General features: G+C 40.0%; 2 protein-coding genes across 4 annotated transcripts in view; both read left to right on the top strand.

Annotated features, from left to right (window-relative positions):
- TBC1D23 (TBC1 domain family member 23) overlaps nt 1-11596 on the top strand; it is a 30710-nt gene extending 19114 nt beyond the window's left edge. Inside the window, exons 14-19 of one of the 3 annotated variants that reach the window (XM_042866569.1) lie at nt 646-788; nt 1948-1992; nt 4684-4775; nt 7046-7181; nt 8529-8723; nt 9890-11596. In XM_042866569.1, coding sequence (XP_042722503.1) covers nt 646-788; nt 1948-1992; nt 4684-4775; nt 7046-7181; nt 8529-8723; nt 9890-9971 — 693 coding nt within the window. In that variant the 3' untranslated portion in view covers nt 9972-11596. The remainder of the gene's footprint in view (nt 1-645; nt 789-1947; nt 1993-4683; nt 4776-7045; nt 7182-8528; nt 8724-9889) is intronic. The other 2 variants (XM_042866570.1, XM_042866571.1) reach the window with 2 other exon arrangements.
- Nucleotides 11597-12190: 594 nt separating this feature from the next.
- NIT2 (nitrilase family member 2) lies at nt 12191-20182 on the top strand. Its single transcript, XM_042866710.1, has 10 exons — nt 12191-12248; nt 12790-12908; nt 14808-14928; nt 15052-15140; nt 15488-15581; nt 15956-16030; nt 16443-16521; nt 17115-17213; nt 18146-18201; nt 18541-20182. Exons 1-10 carry the CDS (start codon nt 12221-12223, stop codon nt 18627-18629), a joined length of 849 nt encoding a protein of 282 aa, XP_042722644.1. The 5' UTR covers nt 12191-12220; the 3' UTR covers nt 18630-20182.
- The last annotated feature ends 1299 nt before the right edge of the window (nt 20183-21481 follow it).

Here is a 21481-nt window from a genome sequence, read left to right as displayed (position 1 = left end):
CAGAGCCACTGAATGTACTGAACTTTTTCTTCAGGCTCCTCCTTTTTACGTGTGAAGTGCATTACTGCATGTCACAATTGTTCTCAGATGTGTATGTAATTTCAGACTTTATTCAGCTCTAGTTGGAGGTGACCTAAAGATTCTTGTCCTCTGGAAAGGAAGAGCCTACCTACAGAGAGGAACTCTCTAGGAGTTCAACAGAGTATAAGTAGTCATTCTCCAACAGAGTATAAGTAATGGGCAGTGCTCTTCTTGGCTTCTTTTCACTCTGGGAATAACATACTCCAAAGCTGGCTTACAGTTTCATAGGAAAGCTCACAGTTGTCTTTTCTCTTCAGCTAATGTGTTAGACCTAGAACTTGGCTTTTAATTTGGATGCAATTTGGCACAAATGGAATTCCTTTTCTATTTTTCATATAGAATGCTGATTAATAAGGTTTGTTAGCTTGCTTTTTCAGGTTTTTAGTTCAGACCCACGTTGCTGTTGTCATTTGATAGAATTCAAAAGAACGTGTAATGCTGTTGTTGATGTTCTGTTGAGTTTAATATCCTGCAGTCTGTTTTGGCTCTTAAAGAAGCAGGACCCCTAATTAAATTGCCTGATTTTTTTTAAACGATTAATCCTGAGAAGAGTTACTTTTACAGGGTGATTCTCCTAATGGTTCAAGTGATGGAAAGGGAGTCAAGTCCTTGGTGAATAAAATGACAGTTGCTTTGAAGACTAAATCTGTGAATGTGAAAGAAAAAGTTATTAGTTTCATTGAAAATACATCCACTCCAGTGGACAGGTGGGTCGTTTATATCTCACTACGATTAACAGTGAGGGATGGCACCTACTTCACGTGGCCATTTTGTAAATGTGAAGACAAAAGTTACCTTATAGTTTCAGCCTTTAGATTTCACACTGCCTGCCCCCTCACAGTTTTACCACTGATAGAGCTTGTTGTGCTGCCTTAGAAATTGCAAGGCCACTGTGAGTGACCTTTTCTTTTGCATGTTTATCTAAAATTTGTCACTATGTGATTAGTTTGAATTACTGGCATATATTTTCTATCTTCAGACAAAAAGTTGAGAAAGATTTCATTATTTTGGTGAAATACTAACTCTAATGGAATGGGTAATGAAAGAAAGATTCTGGACGTATTTCTGTTGTGTTGGGTTTTTTGGGGGTTGGTTGGTTGTAATTTTTTACTACCCCATCCAATCAAGTTGAGGATGAAAATTTTTGAAGATAGCAATTTTCAAGTGCTGGTGTAAATGTAATTTTTAAACCCCAAATCAACTCTTGTTCATTTGTTCAACTGCAAGTAGAAATGGAAATGAGAACAGGCAAGCATGTTAAAAGACACTTTCAAAGTATGAAGTCTTCTTTCTAAATACTTACCTTAAATAGATTAAAAAATAGCAGCTCTCATCTGAAGTTTTAATTGAATAGCCTGTTTCAGAATTCTTTCAAATTCAGCCCTTGGAGTTGTATGTGGCAAAGACATGAGTATTCCAGAATCTCACAGAGGTAGTGTTTGCTTGATAGCAGGAATTAAGGCATAGGTCAAGCCAACAGCAGTTTTTTGGTAGTTGTGCATTTAATTAAACGTACAGATTGTTGCTGGTGCGTTAGAATTATATTTTTTAACTGTTCACAACAGGAAGCAAAAACTTCTTAAATCGCATTTGTCTTGTGAAGAATTCCAGTAGGACACATATTTATATAAAAGCCACAGTTAGCATTAAGGAATACGTTGTTAATAACATTTTTACAGATTTCTTTACCTCATGGCTGGCTGTCACGAGGAATTGCTTAATTTCTTTATAAACAGTCTCTTTGAGAGAGATACATTGCCAGTACAGAGCATTTCCATTGCTTCTCCAGGTTTTTCCCTTGAACTTTTTTTTTTTTTTTTTTTTTTGTAATTCTTTTGTTCTGTCCTCTGCCCCAATTTGCTATAGAATACCTTTCAATATTCCGTGGCCAGACAGAGCAAGCCTGGAGCGGTAAGCTTGAGAATTCAGCAGTCTGACTAAAACCACCCTTGTCGTATTTAGCATGGCATTGCAATATTTGTAAGCATTGGTTACACTGACAAAATTGCTCAGATGTTTTCATGTTAATTCAGTGGGTTTAAATCTATCAAAGCTTTTTACGAGTACTACTCTGGGGACTAGAGGAAGAAAAGAGTGCATTGGAAGTGCTTTCTTCTCTTGGGTTCTGCTCTGTTACTCCCGTTTTCTTCCTCATGGTGGCTTTCTGCAGAACAATTTTTTTTCTGTTTATTTCTAGTTATTATATTTTACAAATCACATGTACTAGTGAGACACCAGGAACAGGTACTGAAGTTACTGAAGGAGTTGTGGCCTCAGAGAGACTGCAGCTACAGAAACGATTTGCTTCAAATTATTCATAAAGTATCAGACCTTCAGGAGATAGACTTACTCTGTAAGGAGCCCATTCTGAAATTCTGTCTGTCAATTTGGAATTTATGTGCTTCTTACACCTCAGCACGCACTGACAGGATACACTGATAGAACCAGAAGTACTCATTACTGGGAAAGGAAAAATGCTGAGGTAATAAGTAAACGTGCCTTAAACTTTCCCTCATCTTATTCACGTAACTACTGCATCTCACACAGACGTGGAGTGCCCTCACATTTGTCAGATATACTACCTCATCATTATTTCACAAACCACAAACGTGGCTTTCTGGTAAATGGAGGATTTCCACAGCTGTACACGCTTCCACAACTCGTGCATAATCACTTAGGAACTTTGCTTATGCTTTAGGAACATTGTGTTACAGCTTTTTGCCTTCATGGACTGGAAAGTACTAAGATTGGTGCCAAAGGGATTAATGGAGAATTAAAATGCTTTTTGAATTCTCAACAATTTTGGTCCACTGCTTTCCAAGTAGATTGCACGTACTTGAAAATAATTTTTTGCCTGTGGGCAAAACCAATAATAATGCTAACCAGTATCCTTTTACAAAAATAATTAAAGAAGTGCAGCTGTCCCAGTAGCACTTTACAGATTTTGTTAATTTTAGAAATCCTAAATATTGTGGAAATTTTTACACTCGTTTTGTTGATCAGTTTTTAGGATGCTTTAAAATGCTCTTTCATTTCTCATCTTGACTAACGTTGCTCTTTACCAATAAGACCTTCTCTTAAATCTTCCCTGTGTAATCCGAGTCAACATGACTTAAATGTGTTTCTTCTCACTCAATTGGTTATGTATTCCTAAAACAAGTCCATATTTACCAAAATGTACGTAAAGAAACACTGCCCTCTTGAATTGTCAGTGTCATTGATGCTTATTGTCTTAAGCACTAATTAGCATGTTTCTGTATGTTTATTTTTTGTCGTTGTTGTTGTTTTTTGTAGAATGCATTTTTTCCTATTAAACATTTCCTTGTTTTGTCTACACTGATAAGTTTTAGTCACAGAAAACGCAGATTGCTTTTTTAAACTTTCAAATTTGCTTTCAAATATATATAAATACAGAATGTCAAATGCACTAGCATTTGTTTCTGTATTACTGGAGAGGTGGCCTCCATGACTTGGTTCTACAGTAGCGTGTAAACAAGTGTGTGAACATACTCAGAACAGGAACCAGGTGTTATAGTTGATAGGAAATGTAGATATTGTGGAGAAAAAGTTATAGAAATTACAAAGGGAGAAATGGACAGGTGTGTTTTGGGGTGATGGTTTTTGTTTTGAACTGTTACACGTTGCCTGTTATAAAGGCAAAAATCATGAATTTTTGGGCATTGTTTTGGTATTGTTTTTGTTTGTTCTTCGGCAGTTGCACATTTGGAGGCTTTCTGAACACCTTAGGCTTTCTCCTATTTGTTTCAAGTATTTCTCTGCAGTTAATCTCCAGAACCTTTAACACGGCAGCTGTGACTGTCTTCACATTACTTTGAGCTGGAGCTTTAAGCTGTCTCAGTTGGTAACTGCAGACACTTTAAACATTAAAATTCAGTTATGTTTGCTTGTGTGATTTAACATCATTTGTAGAAGCAGATTTAAATGTGATTTTGAAGTCAGTATCTGTGCAGAAATCCCAGTGATGCTGAGGTTAGCAGTAGGCATTGCTTGACTGAAGATTATAGGACTGGACTCATTGAGGAAGCAATCCTGACAGGAACTCAGAGTTCACACTACAGTGAATGCTTTACAATACTCCCCCTTTGAAATGGTTAAGCTATTTCATCTTTCTGAAGAGTGACCTATTTACTAGAAAAATGAACTTCTAGACTTGCTAATTAATAGTCTTCATCTTTTCCTCCATCCCAATTTGGCACTTTCTTTCATAAACCTATCCTTGATGTTCAGAAACACTTCAGATTGAACTCAAGAGTTCCATGCTTGAAACTTCATAGCACGTGTTCAGTTTTCCAGTCTCTTCATGTATTTTGTCACTTGAGAAGGTGATCAGAAGTTCTTTCTAAGCGTTTCTTTTACTTTGTTACAGTACTGAGCCTTGCCAAATAACTATGAAATACAGGCTTTCACTAACCAGAATGCTTGATGGGTCGACCTTCCTTGTAGGCTTTATGGAAATTTCTCTTTTTCAATTGCACGTTGTGTTTACATTTTGCTAGTATGTTTTGATAGGATTCGTACCATCAGTTTGAAGTTGTCTTCTTCCCATCCATCCAATGTCCCTTCCTCCCTTTTCATTGCCAGCAGACATGTCAGCAGCAGTGACAGAGTAGGAAAACCTTACCGTGGTGTGAAACCAGTATTCAGCATCGGAGATGAAGAAGAATATGACACTGGTAAAGCAGACAATTTTCCTCTTGCTTACATAAACATGCTTAGACATTAAGTGTCCATAAGTCAGAAGTGCATATTGTACATCTTTGTCTTACAGTATGACATTTTTCCAAGTATTATCATTGATCATGGTTGTTAATGGTGATTTTATCTTTTTATCCACTTGAAAAATTATAGGCAAAAGTGGAACACACATCACAAGTAGCCATTCTGTGCCCAAACAAATATCTAGACTAGGAATTGTTGACTTGAAAATGAAATAATTTAGGAAGATAAAGAAAAGAGATTTATAATACCTGGAGTTGTTTAAATGATCACTTGTTTTCTTCTATAAGAATTGGGAAGGAGCAAAATGAAGCGAGCTTTAACAATAACAAGGTACTTCTCCAAATCCCATATAGCTAAGTTTAAGTTTGTGCCATTCTTTATCACAAAATATTATGGATGCTCAGAGCCTATATGGTTTCAGAAAACCAGGTCCTAGAAGATTAATTGCCTGGGACATACCTACTGTAATGTCTTTTAGCTAATTTCTACTCACATTTGCTCTTAAAAGCACTGTTAGACTTGAGTAAGAAGAATCACTGCAGTGATCTGAATAAGCCAAGTCAACACATGCAGAGAAATGTGTTATTTTTAGTACAGAAGAGTGCAAGAAGTGAAGCTAATCTCTTTTTTGTGAAGTTTTGGTGTGGTTTAGGCATTTTTGTTTGGTTGGGTTGTTTTAGTAGTTAAATAACTGCAATCAGCTAAAATTGCAACTTGGTCAAAGGGGCCCTGCTTGAGCCTGGGGGTTGGACCAGATGACCTCCAAGCAGATGTTTGTCCTGACCTCGGCCTTTATGTGATTCTATGGAATGAGGGTGGATTTTGTCTCATTCCTTCCAATTTCACAGTTATTTTTCCATGAGAACCTTTTCAAGCGTGTGTTTATAACTCTGAAAGAAATAATATAACTAAGTGTGGAAAATTGGCACTTTAAAAAGGGACACTTTAATAAGTTGTCCTTGGAAGTTAATTCTGGGGGTATCTTCTATGTACATCTTCTAATACACTTCAGTGCTTCAGATAAGTAGATTGATTTAATTCTTCTAATATAGCACCAAAAGTGCTGTTTAAATGTAATCATCATATTAAGACATAAAAGCAGTACTTTACAACTTATAGAAAATGTTAGGCTGATTTGGCTGTTGTCCAGCCAGTGGTAGGACAATAGGTTTATGATAGGTCAAATGCAAGCAATTAATAGGAAAGGGACAGAATAAAACTGAGGTCATTCTGTCTCTGTATAAACCTATTGTTCTCCTACACATTGCATATTGTGCATCTTGATCCTCTATCAGAAATAATGTGCTTGAACAAGAGAAGGTTCAGAGGGAGGTAGCAAATGTGAGGGCAAGTGTGAAATGGCTTTCACATTCAAGCATAATTGAATATATTAGAACTTTTGTCCTGTAAAATACTCAGCTTAGGGAAAGAAAAGTGGCCTATAAAATAAGCTAGATCTAGGAAGGGAACTACAGATCTTTTCAGATTTTTTTTTTCCATGCAAGAAACAAGGAGCCATCAAGTAAAGTACACAGTCTGAAAACAAATTAGAGGAGGCCTTCTTGGAATTATGCCATATTTTCATTACTCCTTTGTATGACCAAGATGTTATAATTGCAATATAATCAAAAGAGTAAGGCAAAAGCAAACAAGGATCACAAAACAGAATAAGTAGAAGAGCTTACCCTTGGGTTGAGCTCACTAGAAGATACCAAAAGAGGAGGATCTCCAGAAGAGATCCTTCCCCTCTGGTAGCCAGCTCTTAAATAGGTCCAGGAGAATTGCCTTCACCTGTGCTCCTCTGGCTGACTCAAGGCTCACCTCAGGTGATTAATCAGAGGTTCAGGCCGTGACTCAACAGTTCCCATACACTCCTTACTGAAAGATACTGGTTTAATAGATGAAAAAAGTTTACATGAGTTCATGGGGAGTCTGGACAAACCCATGTAGAAGAGATCTATCACACTTGACTGAAAGAGCAAAAAAAAAGCAGTTTAAGAAATCACAGGAGCAGAAAAGAGCTGTCTGCTGAGAGAGAATTAATAGAGAAGTATCAAATATGCATGCTGCTTTTTTCCCTCAGAGGAATTGTATATGGATGCTTAGGGGCTGAGTGGACCCTGGTTTAAAATAGCATAGTTCCTATTGTTTCGAGTGAATTGAAAAGTTGTCTGACATGTAATAATCTTTTTTCCTTATAAACCACCATCTTTTCTTCAAATAGATGAAATTGACAGCTCTTCAATGTCTGATGATGATCGAAAAGAGGTTGTCAACATCCAAACATGGATAAATAAACCTGACGTGAAGTATAACTTCCCCTGTAATGAAGTAAAAGAAAATGGACATATGTTTCCCAGGTAGTGGAATTAGTCCTAAACTTTATGAACATGTCTGTCTCAATACACTTCTAAAAATATGCTCAAGCAGTTAAACTGTTCTTAATACTATATCAGAAAATGAAGATGTGAAGCAACATAAGAACAAAATATTACCACTATATTTCCATTCTTGTGTTTTCAGTGTTAATTATGTACAAAACATAGTATGAAGGTTTACTTTGCAAAACAAGAAAGGAAGAAAAATGTTCTTAGTATACGTAGGCTTACTTTCAAAACAGGTAGACCTGAGTATCAGTTATTCAGTTTTTTCTTATCTAGCTCTCTGCCTTGTACTGTTTGCTCATCTTGCCCCTAAGATTCAGTGACCTTGTTTAACCTGCAAGAGCAGAAAATGATGCTTTAGGGAGATTTAGGTTAGATGTTAGGCAGAAATTCCTTACTCAGAGAGTGGTGAGGCCCTGGCACAGCTGCCCAGTGAAGCTGTGGTGCCCCATTCCTGGAGGTGTTCAAGGCCAGGTTGGATGAGACCCTGGGCAGCCTGAGCTGGTGGTTGGCAGCCCTGCACAAGGCAGGGGGTTGGAACTGGATGGGCTTTAAGGTCTCTTCCAACCCAAGCCATTCTGGAATTCTATGCTTACTACATTTTAGCTTCCCTAAAGAGTACAAATCCTACTGAATGTGGATAACAGAAAATTACGATGGTCGTTCTCTTTCATCATGGTCTGTTAATGTCTTTTATTTTTTGTTAACATAAACCAAATGGAAGCATAAAATTATATGCCATATGAAACGTGGAGTGATCTGTCACTCAGCTTGCACATGGTCACACACATGCATTGCTTCTGGGAAGAAGCCAAAAGTGGGTCTTGAACTGAGTGGGCAAGTGAGCAGTTCCACATTAATGCTTTCATAGCGACAGTCAGTCATGGCATAGGTCTGATGCTTCACATGTAGAGTTGCAACTCTGTAGATGAAGAGATGGCATTGGGGTATGACTGAAGGATGGAAGACAAAAGCTGGAGACATTTTCCCCACACTGCATGACCTGACTTGTTCCAGGTGGTTTTTGATACTGATAGCACTCATAACGTTTGTGATGAGGTGATGATGCAAACTGCTCAATCTGATTATGTATGTTATGAGGCTGCCATGCTTGTTTTTAAAAATGGTTATGATGCAGTACTCTGGGAAAATTGGAAGTATTTTGTAGACATACCTAATTGACAGAAGTACCAAATCGTTTCGTAGATTTGCAGACTGTTCTACCTAGTTCTCTGTGTGACTTGTTTGTAAAATTTAGCTTTGTAAGTAGCTGATATTTAGTGAAACAAAAAAATGTGATTGCCTTCTTTCTTTCCTTTCAAGTCACCTCCTAGTAACGGCAACCCACATGTATTGTTTGAGGGAGATTCCGTCACGGAAGGGGCTGGCTTACATACAGTCTCGACAGGCACTCAACTCTGTAGTCAAAATCACATCCAAGAAGAAGCACCCAGAACTGATCACCTTTAAATATGGAAATAGCAATACTTCAGGCATAGAAATTTTGGCAGTTGAAAGGTAAGCCCTCTTAGTAGCTACCAGTATTAGTAGCAATGATACACAGGATGCTGTCAGCTGGAAATCAGATGTGTGCTGTAATTCCCAAAATCGAGTTAAAAAGTAATAGATTTTGTTTAGGAGCAGATATTCAGATATGAGCTAGAAAGAATATCTGCCAGTAGAGTGAAAAAGTAAGGAGAACAAGCTGGTGGAACTCCAGGATCCCCAGTGACTGTTGCTGAGGGTGAGATGAATATGAGAGTTTTCTTGCTGTAATGCCTTAGTTGTCCTTCATTTCATGTATCTGCTCCCTGAAGTACAGCTTTCTGAAGGGTGGGATTTCAAGGAGAGGTCCTCCTTCTGTGCTATGCTTTTTGAGACATTCCGTTTTTCCTGTATCTTGTATAAGGGTCTGATCTCAAACTCCGAACTCCTGAAAACCTAAGTTCTGAAAATTAGACACTGCCATGATTAGCACTGAAATATTTTATCCTGGAGAAGATGCCAGGGAGATGTTGGTTTGTTTGCTTTCATCAGCAAAGCCTCCTGTTTCTTGACACTGCTTTAACAAAGCTGCTGACATCAGTTGGTCATTTCCTCATCCTTTTCCTTGCTGCAAATGGTGTGCAGCAAGCGCTCTGTTTTTAGAATAAGTGGGAGATGACTTTCCTGCTTCACCAGGAAAGTTTGTCTGTACCTGCTGGCTGCTTAGGGTAAAATGAGTTTGGTCTTATGTCCAACACAGGTAAGTTAAACATATTGCAGAAAGCTATGCTGCTTGTTGAATTACTTCCTCACCAGCTTACTGACTGAAGCAAATACAAAAGAGAAGATGGCAAGTTAAATTACCTGGAGATATCCATAGGAATAAAAAACAAGAAAACCAAGGACTGACATACATGTGTCAGACATTGGTACCTGTAGCAATCAATCTTTGCCATTGTTAATTAATAAAGAATTTTTCTTTTTAGAATGGTTTGTGAAATTCTCAACAGATAAAATTTCACATGCCGAAAATGTTTTGTGAAAAATAAATGTTAGTTCCCCAGTAGGTCTTCATTTTAATAGCTTCCCCTTCGCTTTGCCCTTAATCTGTGCAAGAAAGAAAAATGGAAGAAAGAATTTCAGTTGATGCTTGAAAGTTTTGTAGTGAATTAATGATGGCTTTTTTTTTTTTTTTTAAGGTATCTGATTCCAAATGCAGGTGATGCAACCAAAGCCATAAAACAACAGATCATGAAAGTATTGGATGCCTTGGAGAGTTAATAACTAAAGACGTTGTAGAAAAGAGTTTATAAAGAAGAAGTAACAAAGATACTGTATGTGGACATGAGCTGATGGTTTCCCAATCGAATACTAACTTTGTGTTTTTTCAGTTTACTGACGGGAGTGCCTGGATAGCAGGCTTAAGATAGGGTAAATTATTACCAATTTCTGAACAAGATTTTTAATTTCTTTTATTTTGTAGAAGTACGTATTATAAAGGTCAGTTTGTTTCACTGTGATGCACCTTTAATATGAGTGATGTGCACATTTATAAGAGGGCGTGCTGCTAGGTTCATACAAGTATGTTACAAGAACGAAGCAAAGTGGAGAAGCAGTAGAAGACAGGATGGCTTTAAATGACTGATATTTGAAAGCAAAATATCTCCATAGCCTACAGTCTATAAATTCGATTTTTGCCTATTGGGTAATAAATTGAACTATTAAAAACTTAGCTTTGTAAGCAGAGCAGATAAAATCTTAGGAATAGTGCTTCCTTTCAGTTAGAAATGGGCAAGTGCAGATGAAGGGGAAGAAATGCCAGTAATTTGGAAAATCAACATTTTAGCAGTCCTACGAAATTAAAAATACATTAAATAATTGGAATGGAATATAAGGGTATCTTTAAATACCAAAACGAACCATGCGCAATAAACCTTTCCTACAGGGTTGTGATTTCATTAATTATGCTAAATTTTACATTTGATAGGTTGAAATTGCTTCTCATGTGAGGGTGAGTGCACGCATTGAAGTGCGTATGGCAGTGGAAAACCAGCAGTCTGGCTCCTGTCAAGTAAAATGTCTAAAATAGAAGTTAGGCTTTTAAAAGCCTTCAGTTCAGCACAGAATTGAGTTTATGTTGACTAAAGGAGTGTTGAAGATTGAAGGTGTGGCTACAAAATTAATGCATACAAATAAAGTGATTTCCTGAGCTGTGGCTTGCACTTGCAATAAATGCTTGCAATAAATGCCACCTTCATTGGTTCAACATTTGTTTATACTCCTTTAATAACTGTAAGCTAGTGAATGTTTGACAGAAGGCAGCTGTGTAATAGTGCATTTCTGGCCTTCTATGTGGTACAGGAATGGATCTCTTGCTAGGAAGCCCAGTATAGGAATGTCCTTATGGCTGAGGCAAAGTACCTTTGTAGACAGCTTTGTGGAAATTACCAAAAATTGTGAAGTTAAAAAGTTAGGGGTTAGTTTTGCTGTGTGAAGTTTTCTGAGTGAGTCAAAACCTGTGAACTGGTACATCATCGGGAGAAAAAATAAACTGACCTTTATAAAAGCCAGTTATTCTAAGTTATTTTACTAGGAATCAAGCTAGGGCACCTTAATTCTGGAACTAATTCCTTTTTTTTTTTCCTTACTATCTGAGTAAACACCATTAGAACTTGAACGGTTAAAGATATTTGCATGAAATTGCACCTGGGCCAACTCTCGTGTATTTATAGTTTTGCCCAGCAGCTGTTGTATTACGTTTTCCTCTTCCTCCTCCCTTCTGAAAATATCCTGAAGAGTCTCTGACTCCGTGCCTACTTCAGCAATGAGATTTTTTTCATGTAAAGATGTTTGTGTTACTGTTTATAAACGACGGATGTAAATAAACCAGTACAATTTGAACATAATTTCTGTCAGCACAGTGTGGGATTCATTGAATCAGTTAACAGGTTTTCTTAGAGGCATGCTGTAAATGGGAGCTATGAGTGGAAGTCAGCCTGTCGTTTGCAGAAGAGGTGGTTGATTATGGATCACGGGGAGCTGCTGTCAGCAGCATGTTAATGTAAGTATGCTGGAATTTTGACTGATTGGATTAAATACTTTTGGGTGAACCGTGGTCAGCTTTCCCAAAAGGTCGAGATAACAAATGACCAGATCACAGAGGAGGTATCTGTAAATTCCACCCATCTCAGCATCACACACTTAGATGGCACTGACAAAACGTTGAGAACATACAGCACATTTCTTAGCCATGAGAGTGCGAGCAGGAGAAATAAAATAGAAAACATAATTAGGGGAGAATTAGGAATTATGTCATGTGCAGGTGAACTATATAGCGATATCTTGAAGAATCTGAGTACTTGTAATGAGCTGAGAGAGGAGCGGAGCTGAGCCGAGCCCTTCTGCTTGGTCACTTGTCTACTGGTGCGCTGTTGCTCCGCCCTGAGCCGTAGGCAGACTCCGGGACTACATTTCCCAGCAGCCCTTGCGCTGCTCTGGGCGCATGCGCCCGGCCGGGGCGGAGCGCGGAGATGCAGGCGGCGCGCGGAGCCATGGCCAGTGAGTGGCGGCGCCGGCGCGGCGGGTCGATTGGAAGGGCGCTTCCTGGCCACGCGGCGCTGCTCGGGCGGGTCGGGGCGCTGCGGGTGTGCCCTACTAATGGCTGTTGTAAAGGGCGGCGCGGCGGCACCGGCTCCGTCACGGAGATGACCGCAGAGCTGCCGCGGGCCTGCAGCGCTTCGTTCCCGGTTGGCTACACCTGGCCGGGGGTGCTGTCCTACAACCTGCCCTACCACCTGCTGCTGGAAATGGAACGCTAGACGCATTCAAGACCAGGCTGGATGTGGCTCTGGGCGGCCCGGTCTGGTGGTTGGCGACCCTGCACGTAGTAGGGGGGTTGGAACCAGATGATCGTTGCGGTCCTCCCTGCACTAGGAGGCCATTTCCAGAGTCATGCAGCCACTGCAGAGCCATTGGAAGTGGTTTGTGCTATGTCCACATGCGGGCAGATTTATTCCATTACACACTCATTCATGAATTAAAGTTATGAAGTTCTACCTGGGGGAATTCTGCTGGGTAATTTCTTCTTTTCTGCCAATAGACTTCCGCCTGGCACTGATTCAGCTTCATGTATCTGCTGTCAAGTCAGATAACCTTCAGCGAGCCTGTGGGCTGATAAGGGAAGCATCAGCCAAAGGAGCAAAAGTTGTGGCTCTGCCCGTGAGTAAAGATCATCATTTACATAATTAAATAAGTGTTTTTAACACAATTTTGCATTGTGATTCAAAATGCCTATATCTCACACTCTTGGCAAACCTCTGTTTACTGTTAACTATGCATTGTCTATTCCTGTTTCTCTCTGGATATGCTTGGATAAACTGGGAGGTTTAGGTTAGATATCAGGAGGAAGTTTTTCACACAGAGGTGGTGACGCACTGAACAGGTTGCCCAAGGAGGCTGTGGATGCCCCATCCCTGGAGGCATTCAAGGCCAGGCTGGATGTGGCTCTGGGCAGCCTGGTCTGGTGGTTGGTGACCCTGCACATAGCAGGGGGGTTGAAGCCAGATGATCATTGTGATCCCTTTCAACCCAGGCCATTCTGTGATTCTATGCGTGGATGTTGTAGGAGGCTACAGAAGGGAAAAACATTCTTGTGTGGAAACTCAATGACAGCATTTTTGATCGCTTTTGATTTCCTTTTTGGACTTCATATCTGTTTCTCTGTATCAGTGAGGTGATCTTCCCAGCATACCTGGAGGTACACGTACTGTGCCCTGCAGCATCTGACTTAGGAGGGCAAAGTTCTTTTCTGGGTGAACTTTTGGTCTGAATGCTTTACACAAAGAATGTTTCTCCCTCCCGCTCTCACAGGCAAAACATTAAGCAACCTCCCCTTCTTTTTTGTGCTAACACAGCTTTTATTGCAAAAATGACCTTTGATTGCTCTGTCTGGGCCTCCTAGTTATCTATTATTTGCTACTTCTGTCGTGTGTACAAACAAATAGTAATTTCTGTTCATAGCGTAAAACCTCTCAAACAAAAGCACTTTCTGTTTGGGAAGGTAAACTTTGTACTAACGCCAAGAGGTGAAATATTCTCACCTCCACCTTGAATTCACACTACATAAAGAAGTAATATGCACCAAGCATACAGCCTACAGCTTTTCACAATTCATTGACCATTTCTTTTGTGGTGTTGGTCTTCATGTGTTTTTGATTTCTGAACCTAGAAAAATGTGGAAGAAAAATGCTTTGTAATACTTATGGATAAAGGAATAATAACAGCAGAATCCATTTTAATCTGGAATGTGATTGAAAGCCATTCGAAGGTCTGTCCCCGCATTCTTCCCAATCTGGAGAGCAGGGGCCGAGATGATATGTGCAATCTGCAGTTCTGTTCTAGCACAGCCCCATGAGCTGCTGCAGCTCATACAGATCTTCACCTGTTCTCCTGAGTCTGTGGTTTCAGTGCCACTCGCACTGCCTTGCAAAAGCAGCAAGATGAAGGTGGGGGCAGCTGGCAGTGCTTTCATTTCCTTGAAGTGCTGTCCAGATTTCAAAAGCCCAGGGAGCAGATCTGACAGTCTGCAGAGACTTGCTTCCCTCCTTGGACCTGCAAATTGTGCTATGGATTGGCCAGCTCTGCTGGCCCAGCGTCGTATATATGCAGCCAAACAATTTCCATCTGATTTTGGTTCAGTTCTATTGCCTCTGCTATTAGATATCCCATCTGTGGCCTTCAGCTGTAACTCCCTTAGAAGGAGACAGAGGTTGCAGAGGGAGGTGCGTCTCACATCCTCCTGGAGCTGGGAAACATAAGGCCAAGTGAAAGTGACTGCTGTGGGCCTCTCGAGTGCCACACAGAGCACTGTTAATATTAGCATCTAAAGATTACATGCCTCAGTCTGAGGGACAACAAATTTTAAATGGATGAGATTCCTCCAGGACAAAAGGTACAGTTCAGCTGTGGGGAAATGGTGTCTAAGTGATTGTCCTTAGCAAAAAAAAAAAAGTAATCTTTAAAAGTGCTGCCTTTTAAAAATGAAGAAAACGCGCTGTGATGATCAGCAAAAGAATTCCAGGGTTTTGAGATCTGAACTTAATTCTTTTTTCGTTCTAGGAATGCTTTAATTCTCCTTATGGAACCCAAAACTTCAAGGAATACGCAGAGAAGATCCCTGGAGAATCGACACAGAAGCTCTCAGAAGTTGCAAAGGAGTGCAGCATCTATCTTGTTGGAGGTAGCTTATGCCTAGTGACTGCTTCCATTGAGGGGTGAATGGGCAATGTCTACTGCTGCAACTGAATCAAAACTCTATAGAATACAATGGGGTGGGTAAACCTTTGTTCTCTACTTTCTAAAGGATCCATTCCAGAAGAGGATGGTGGAAAGCTGTATAATACTTGTGCTGTCTTTGGTCCTGATGGTGCTATACTGGCAAAGCACAGGAAGGTAAGATGGTAGAGAATCGTTATTATGTTTCTCATCCACGTGGCCAGTATTTGCAGTGTTGAGAAAAATGACATTTGATAAGCAGAACACTGAAGTTACAGGTTTTGTGTGCTCAGTTGTTTTTTTGTTGCTGTTTCCCCAAATAACTTCAGACATGTATATTTCTGTAAAGAAGAAAACTGCTTTAAATCATCCTTAGAAGCTCTTGTAATCTTCAGCAATATTTAGTTGGGATCTTGCTAAAAGAATAATCCAGATTACAGTGACTATCATACGTGTCACATAGGAAAAGGCTGCAACACCAAGTGGATAAATTGTTATTGTTATTAATAATATTGTAATTACAGATTCATTTGTTTGACATTAATGTTCCTGGGAAGATACAGTTCAAGGAGTCTGAAACACTGAGTCCAGGGGATAGTTTCTCCATGTTTGATACTCGTGAGTAGAAGACAAGCCTTCGGCACATTGTTTCATGTGAGGATGGTATTGTAATGAAGGCAATCAACTGTAAATCCTATCCCAACATCCTTGAATCAACTACATCAGATTCAAACAAGCCTGCTACCCCCATCCCATCTTCAGAAATCAACACAGACCCTTAACTTAGATCTCCTAAGAGTCTTGACTCACACTGACTTTCTCCTCCTGGTAATGTGCACACCCTAAGAAAGTATGCCACTGTAGCTTTGGTCCGTGGAGCACAAGGAGTGCTTTCTTTACCACTGAAAAGCTTGCAGCTAATCAGAGATGAATACCTCTTTTCTGTGCATGTGACAGTAATACAGCTGTTATTTCTGGTGTTTTGAGAACAGCATACTGTAAAGTGGGCCTGGGCATCTGCTACGACATCAGATTTGCTGAGCTGGCTCAAATCTACGGACAGAAAGGTAAGGCTGGGTCATGCTTAGCCCTAAGGCCTGAACTAAAGGGGGTTGCGTGTAACGTAACAAGGATTCCCTGTGTGTTCCTTGTCCATTAACACAAGCTGCAGCTTATGGACAGGATTTTGCTATTGAAATGAATATCTACTCTCCTTGAGTAAAGTAACAGTCATTTTCTGCTACATGGAGATGTATGTGGCCCCACACAATTGCAATGTATCGTAGCACTTTGTTGGTGTAATCATCTGTGTGATGCACCGATGGGCTCTATTTGTTTCCTGGCAAAAGTCAGGGGAAAAAAACAAAACAAAACAAAAAAAAACCAACAAAGCTGACCTCAAGCTTCTATGTGCAGTCACCGTAGGTTAAACCCTCTTCTCCTTAATGATGGGTGGGTTCTGCTTTTGTTTTAACAAAGGTTGCCAGCTGCTGATATATCCAGGGGCTTTTAATATGACAACGGGACCAGCTCATTGGGAACTGCTACAAAGGGGACGGTAAGAACAAAGTAACTGAGCAGGGAGTTTGGGTGTGAAACAACTGTTTCTATTGCAGGAGCCCTATGCTGTCAGAACTTTACAGTTCCTCAGGTCTTTCATGGGACAAAATGACTGTGCTGGGAGGGAGAGAAGCAGAAACTGCTTATCCTTCACTCCTGTTCTTCCCACTGCAGCTGTGCCCTCACAAAGACCTTTTCCCCATGGCTTTGTGAGCACTGTTCACAAAGAAATTTCTACACAGAATGGCCAACAGACAGGAACAATGATGTCAGAACTGCTTTAAATGCAGACAGAAATAGATCCTGAGTCTCCCAAATAGGCAGTATTAATCACCTGGTCTGCCTCCATCAGTTGTGCTGCATACTAAACTAGCATGTAATTCTTTCTGTCCACTAACTCTGGGGCAGGCAGCAGAGACTCCTTCCACTTCTGCCTCTAAACTTTGTGTCCTTTATGATTTTGAAAAGCCCATCCTTCTGCAGGAATTCTGACTCCTCTGCTTGGTTAATTGGTGGCATAGGGGAAAGGAGGGGAGGGGAAAAGGCTACTCATTTTCTTCCCTCCTTTCCCCCGTCTTTTTGTGAACACAGAGCTGTGGATAATCAAGTCTACGTAGCTACTGTATCTCCTGCTAGAGATGAAAAAGCATCCTACATTGCCTGGGGACACAGCACCGTAGTAAATCCATGGTGAGTTCAGGAAAAAAACCAACAAAATTATTAAATGTTTTATTTGAGTCTCACTTCAGTCCCACATTTCCAATTACTCTTAAAAAGAAAAAAAATCATCCTTTTCTTTTTGTTTTTCAGCCAACCAGCTTTAAACTAAAACTGGTTTAACAGCACACATTCCAGTAGGAAGCACAATAGCCAGTTTAGTAGTATTAAGCACGAATTAAGCTGCTGCCCTTTTCAACTTGCTTTATGTACCATGTATGGGGGTAATTGTGTAGAACAGAGCCATCTTAACTTTTTATATAAGCATTTAATTTGCTCAAAGAACATCAGTTTGACCTAAGAAAGAACAAGAAGGATGTCTTCAACTAGATGAGACCTCACTTCACTTAAGCAGCAATTACTCTTCCCCTTGCACATGGGTAATTGGGTAAACCAAGTTTTCTGACAGTTACTTTTCTTCCAAATAAATCATTCCACTGATATTACTCTTCTAGATAACTGCAAAGAAAGTTTATGTTGAATACAACAGCACCTAATGGGGCACATAAGTGTGTAAATGTATGCTCCTATTAAAAGCTGATGGGATCTAAAAGGAGAAAGTGCCAATCTTTGCTGTCGATGGTTCTTCCTGGTGAAATTGCTTCCTTCCCCTTGAGGTATATTCCACGTTCACATACTAGTTCTCATAAGTGCTCTTATTTTTGATCTTTGGAAATGTGCTTATATTAAGTATGTGTATATGCCACACTTAAAATGTGCCACGTGTAAAGCATAGAAGCTATTTCTATCACACAGTTAAGAATTATGATGCTGTTTTTAGGACAGCCCTGTGTCTACAGCTGTGGACATCAAGGGTAGGAACTCCCTTTTATACAAACAGCAGCAGCTGATCTGATGCCTTGAGATTGTGTTAATGCTGTGAACAAATGTGCTTCGTGTTGCAGGGGTGAAGTCATAGCCAAAGCTGGGGCTGAGGAAACAGTTATCTACTCAGATATCGGTAAGCAAAGGTTTTTGTCCTGCATAAGACTAAAGAGACAGGTTGTTGGTTTGGTTTTTTTTCTGTCTGGCCTTATTCACCCAGTTCCAGCTGAAGCAGTGTTGCCATCCCTTCTCAAACTTTACTAGAGGAAAGAACAAGCATCAGCAGGACTGGACTATTGCTGCTTCTTTACCTATGAGGAAGCTACCACCTTAGGAAAGAACAAAGCTGAGGCTTCTTTCCTGGTTGCCCAGTTGCTGTGCCCTGCACTCAATCACCATGAAAGCAGCACTCTTCCTGCCTTGTGTCAGCAAGTCCTTTTTGACCACTGTTGTAATAGCTTTCTTTCTCCTTCAGATTTGAAGAAACTTGCAGAAATCCGTCAACAAATTCCTATTTTAAGCCAGAAGCGTCATGATCTCTACGGCATAGAGATGAAAAAGTGAAGCTGGGTGAACAGGAAAGGTTCTAGTTGCACAGTAGCTGCTGCTTCCATCTTCAGGATTCCCTTACTGGTTGCTCCACAGGCTACTGTGATAATTGATTAGGGGCAAAATGACTTACTGGTATAATTCTAAAATTGACTGAAGTACAACTTTAATTTACAGTATTAAACAGCTAGGATGAAGCTGGAGGTGAAATCAACTAAATAGCAGTTAATCTTTTTAGTCATTACTGCATTTAGATACTTTTGTTTGTTTTGCTCTTAAGTTTCTGAGGGTTTTTTTTTTTAGGATGTAGAGAGGTGGGAATTATGTTCTCTCTGGAAATCCTCTGAAGTCAGCTTTAGTATTATGAACTTTTCTCTGAATTATCAGGGGCTCTACAGGTATGACTTCCACATCAGTACCTAAATGACTCTGAGTTTCTTAAATGCCCAACTTCAATCCAGGCAAGCTTAAAGTTTAACACACTAAGCAAAATAGGCCAAATTTCACTCGGAACTACTTAAAGATAATGTGATTAGCAGTCAAACAGAATTGTTACTATGCAAGAATCTTAACAGATCCTGGCTGGAATATCTGTATTAAATTCTTAATACAATTCCTGCTTATTGCTGAAGTGATGTTACTGTTCTGTCAGAGCAGCTCACTTGTCACCACACCCTTGCTCTATTACTGCTTCCTGAGTGTAATGTCTGAATTGGTTTTAGTTTCGCTTTCTTGTTGTGTTCTATTGAAAAGGCTGAGGGGTCAATCAAAACGGTTGGAAAATTGGTTGCCTTTCCATCCACAGTGTCATAGAATGCAGATACCTGTATCACTAAACATCTACAAGCATTACTGCTACCAAAGGCCAGCTCCCTCCAGCTGCGTGGATATGTTCCTCACTGCATTGCTCTTGCTTAAGAGACCAGCAAACTGGTTAAAGATGGCTTTAAAGAACTTAAAGGCAGTCTTGCATTTTGTAAGAGATTTTTTCTCAGGAGGGCACCTTAGTGGTTCCATTTCTAATGAAAAAGCAAAGTATTTGCTGATGGCAAATGTTTTCCTTAAGTGGGAAGCAAAAAGAAGCATATATGACTATTCATGCTTTACCTCTGTGCTTTTAGTTTACCACCAACACAAAGGATGATCGACAGGCAAAAGGAGATTTCAGATTACAGAAGAGGACAGCTGAAAGCTTTTGTCTTGTTCTATCTAGCTACTTGTGCCCCAAACCATCTTACCTGTTCCTTCTTCAGCCATCCTTCTCCCACAGCTATCCTCTTTCTGATATTCCTTTGACTTCTCCGGGGTTAGTCAGCTGCGTTGTTCAGAGGCCCCAGCCACCTATAGGGGAATTAATGGTTACATTAAGTTAAACCCTAAGAAGTCTTTCCCCTAAAAGGCAGGTCCATCATTCCATTCAGTGGCATTATCTATTCCAGCAGCCTTCTGTGCCTGTGCTTTCTCAGCATTTTGGTCTACACACCGTAATGGAACTCTTAAGAAACACGCCATGGAGCGTAAGGTGAAATGAAAATTTATTTGTTGAAAAATAAATACAGAAAAATTAACATGGAGTCAGATTTACTGCATTAAATTGGTGCCTGTCACATACATAACAATCAACACTACTGAAAGGCCATCACAGGGGTCTGACTTCTAAACCACACCAGCTATTATATATCCTTCTGAACTACCACATCTTTCCTACCACCCCTACACTATGCTAATATACAGCAAAATGGAACACTCATCTTTGGAGGATAAAAGAAATGCAGGTCTCTCAACAGCTAACCACTTCAATGCGGTGATGTAAGATCCAGTCTGAAACAGGCAATAAAACAAAATCTGTGGCATGGATGATCCTCCCCTGGAATTTCAAATGGACAGAACAAGTGAAAATGTGTAGTGGCCCACTTTGGTGAACAAAGCTGAAGAGGTGATGTGAGCTCAGCCTTATTTGTCAGGTCGAGTTGTAAGTACCTTGTCCTAGGAGGCTGCACTGGGAATCTCCAGGAAAATTTACTCAGTCACTCAGAAATGATACCAATGGACTGTGAACTTGAGAGGGTTTTGCAAACAAAATGTACACAACTGGTTCTCAGCTAGGTAGCTAAAGCAGCCAGTACTCAATTCTGTGTTAGCAGGAGACAGGCACTTTAAAGCATCCACTTTTTGCATGTGCACTAATATTCTGTTAAACATATAAAACTAGCCAGTAACAGCTCTGAAATGGCTGTGAAAGTAGATCCTACTAAATCAAGGCACAGCTTTTAATCTCCATTTTGGCAAACTAACCTCTGCATCTTAACACAAACAGCAGGAATTATATGTGATCAGAATTAAGATGCATAACAACTATGCAAAGAACCAACTTCCCATAGGTTCTACCATACACAGTGTCTATCCCGACCTTCATTACTAACTTCCTACATGACTTCACTGTTTTTTTCTTTAAATAGCAGCAATAATTGTTTCAACAGTAGCCCTCAACCCCTATTTAAAAAAAAAAAAAAAAAAAAAGCATTTCAAGGCAAGTTCACATGTATACCTGGCATAAAACAAACCCTCACACATCAGCCAATAAAGAAATGAATTCCCTTTCCCTGGAGGAGCCTGAGCAGAATCTAACTGCACACATGTGAAGAGGGTGTCAGCTACTCAGATTCCCAGCTCTCCTATCTCCCTGCAAGCTTCAGCCCTCCAGATCATACCTCTGCAGGGGATGGTAGCAATCAGAGATAAGGTTCCTTCATTCCATGTCTCCATCTTTTCTTCAAGGCTCAGGTGAGAGATGAGAGGCAGTCAGTTATTAATTCTTCCTAGATCCGGAGTGACCCAAATAAGTGCAGAGAACACTTCCATCAAAA

Source organism: Lagopus leucura, unplaced genomic scaffold (assembly GCF_019238085.1).
Source record: "Lagopus leucura isolate 7727_CA_CO unplaced genomic scaffold, USGS_WTPT01 Super-Scaffold_100001, whole genome shotgun sequence".
Classification (NCBI taxonomy): Eukaryota; Metazoa; Chordata; class Aves; order Galliformes; family Phasianidae; genus Lagopus; species Lagopus leucura.
The sequence above is the reverse complement of the archived record's forward strand: the minus strand, read 5'-3'. Positions and strand labels throughout refer to the sequence as shown.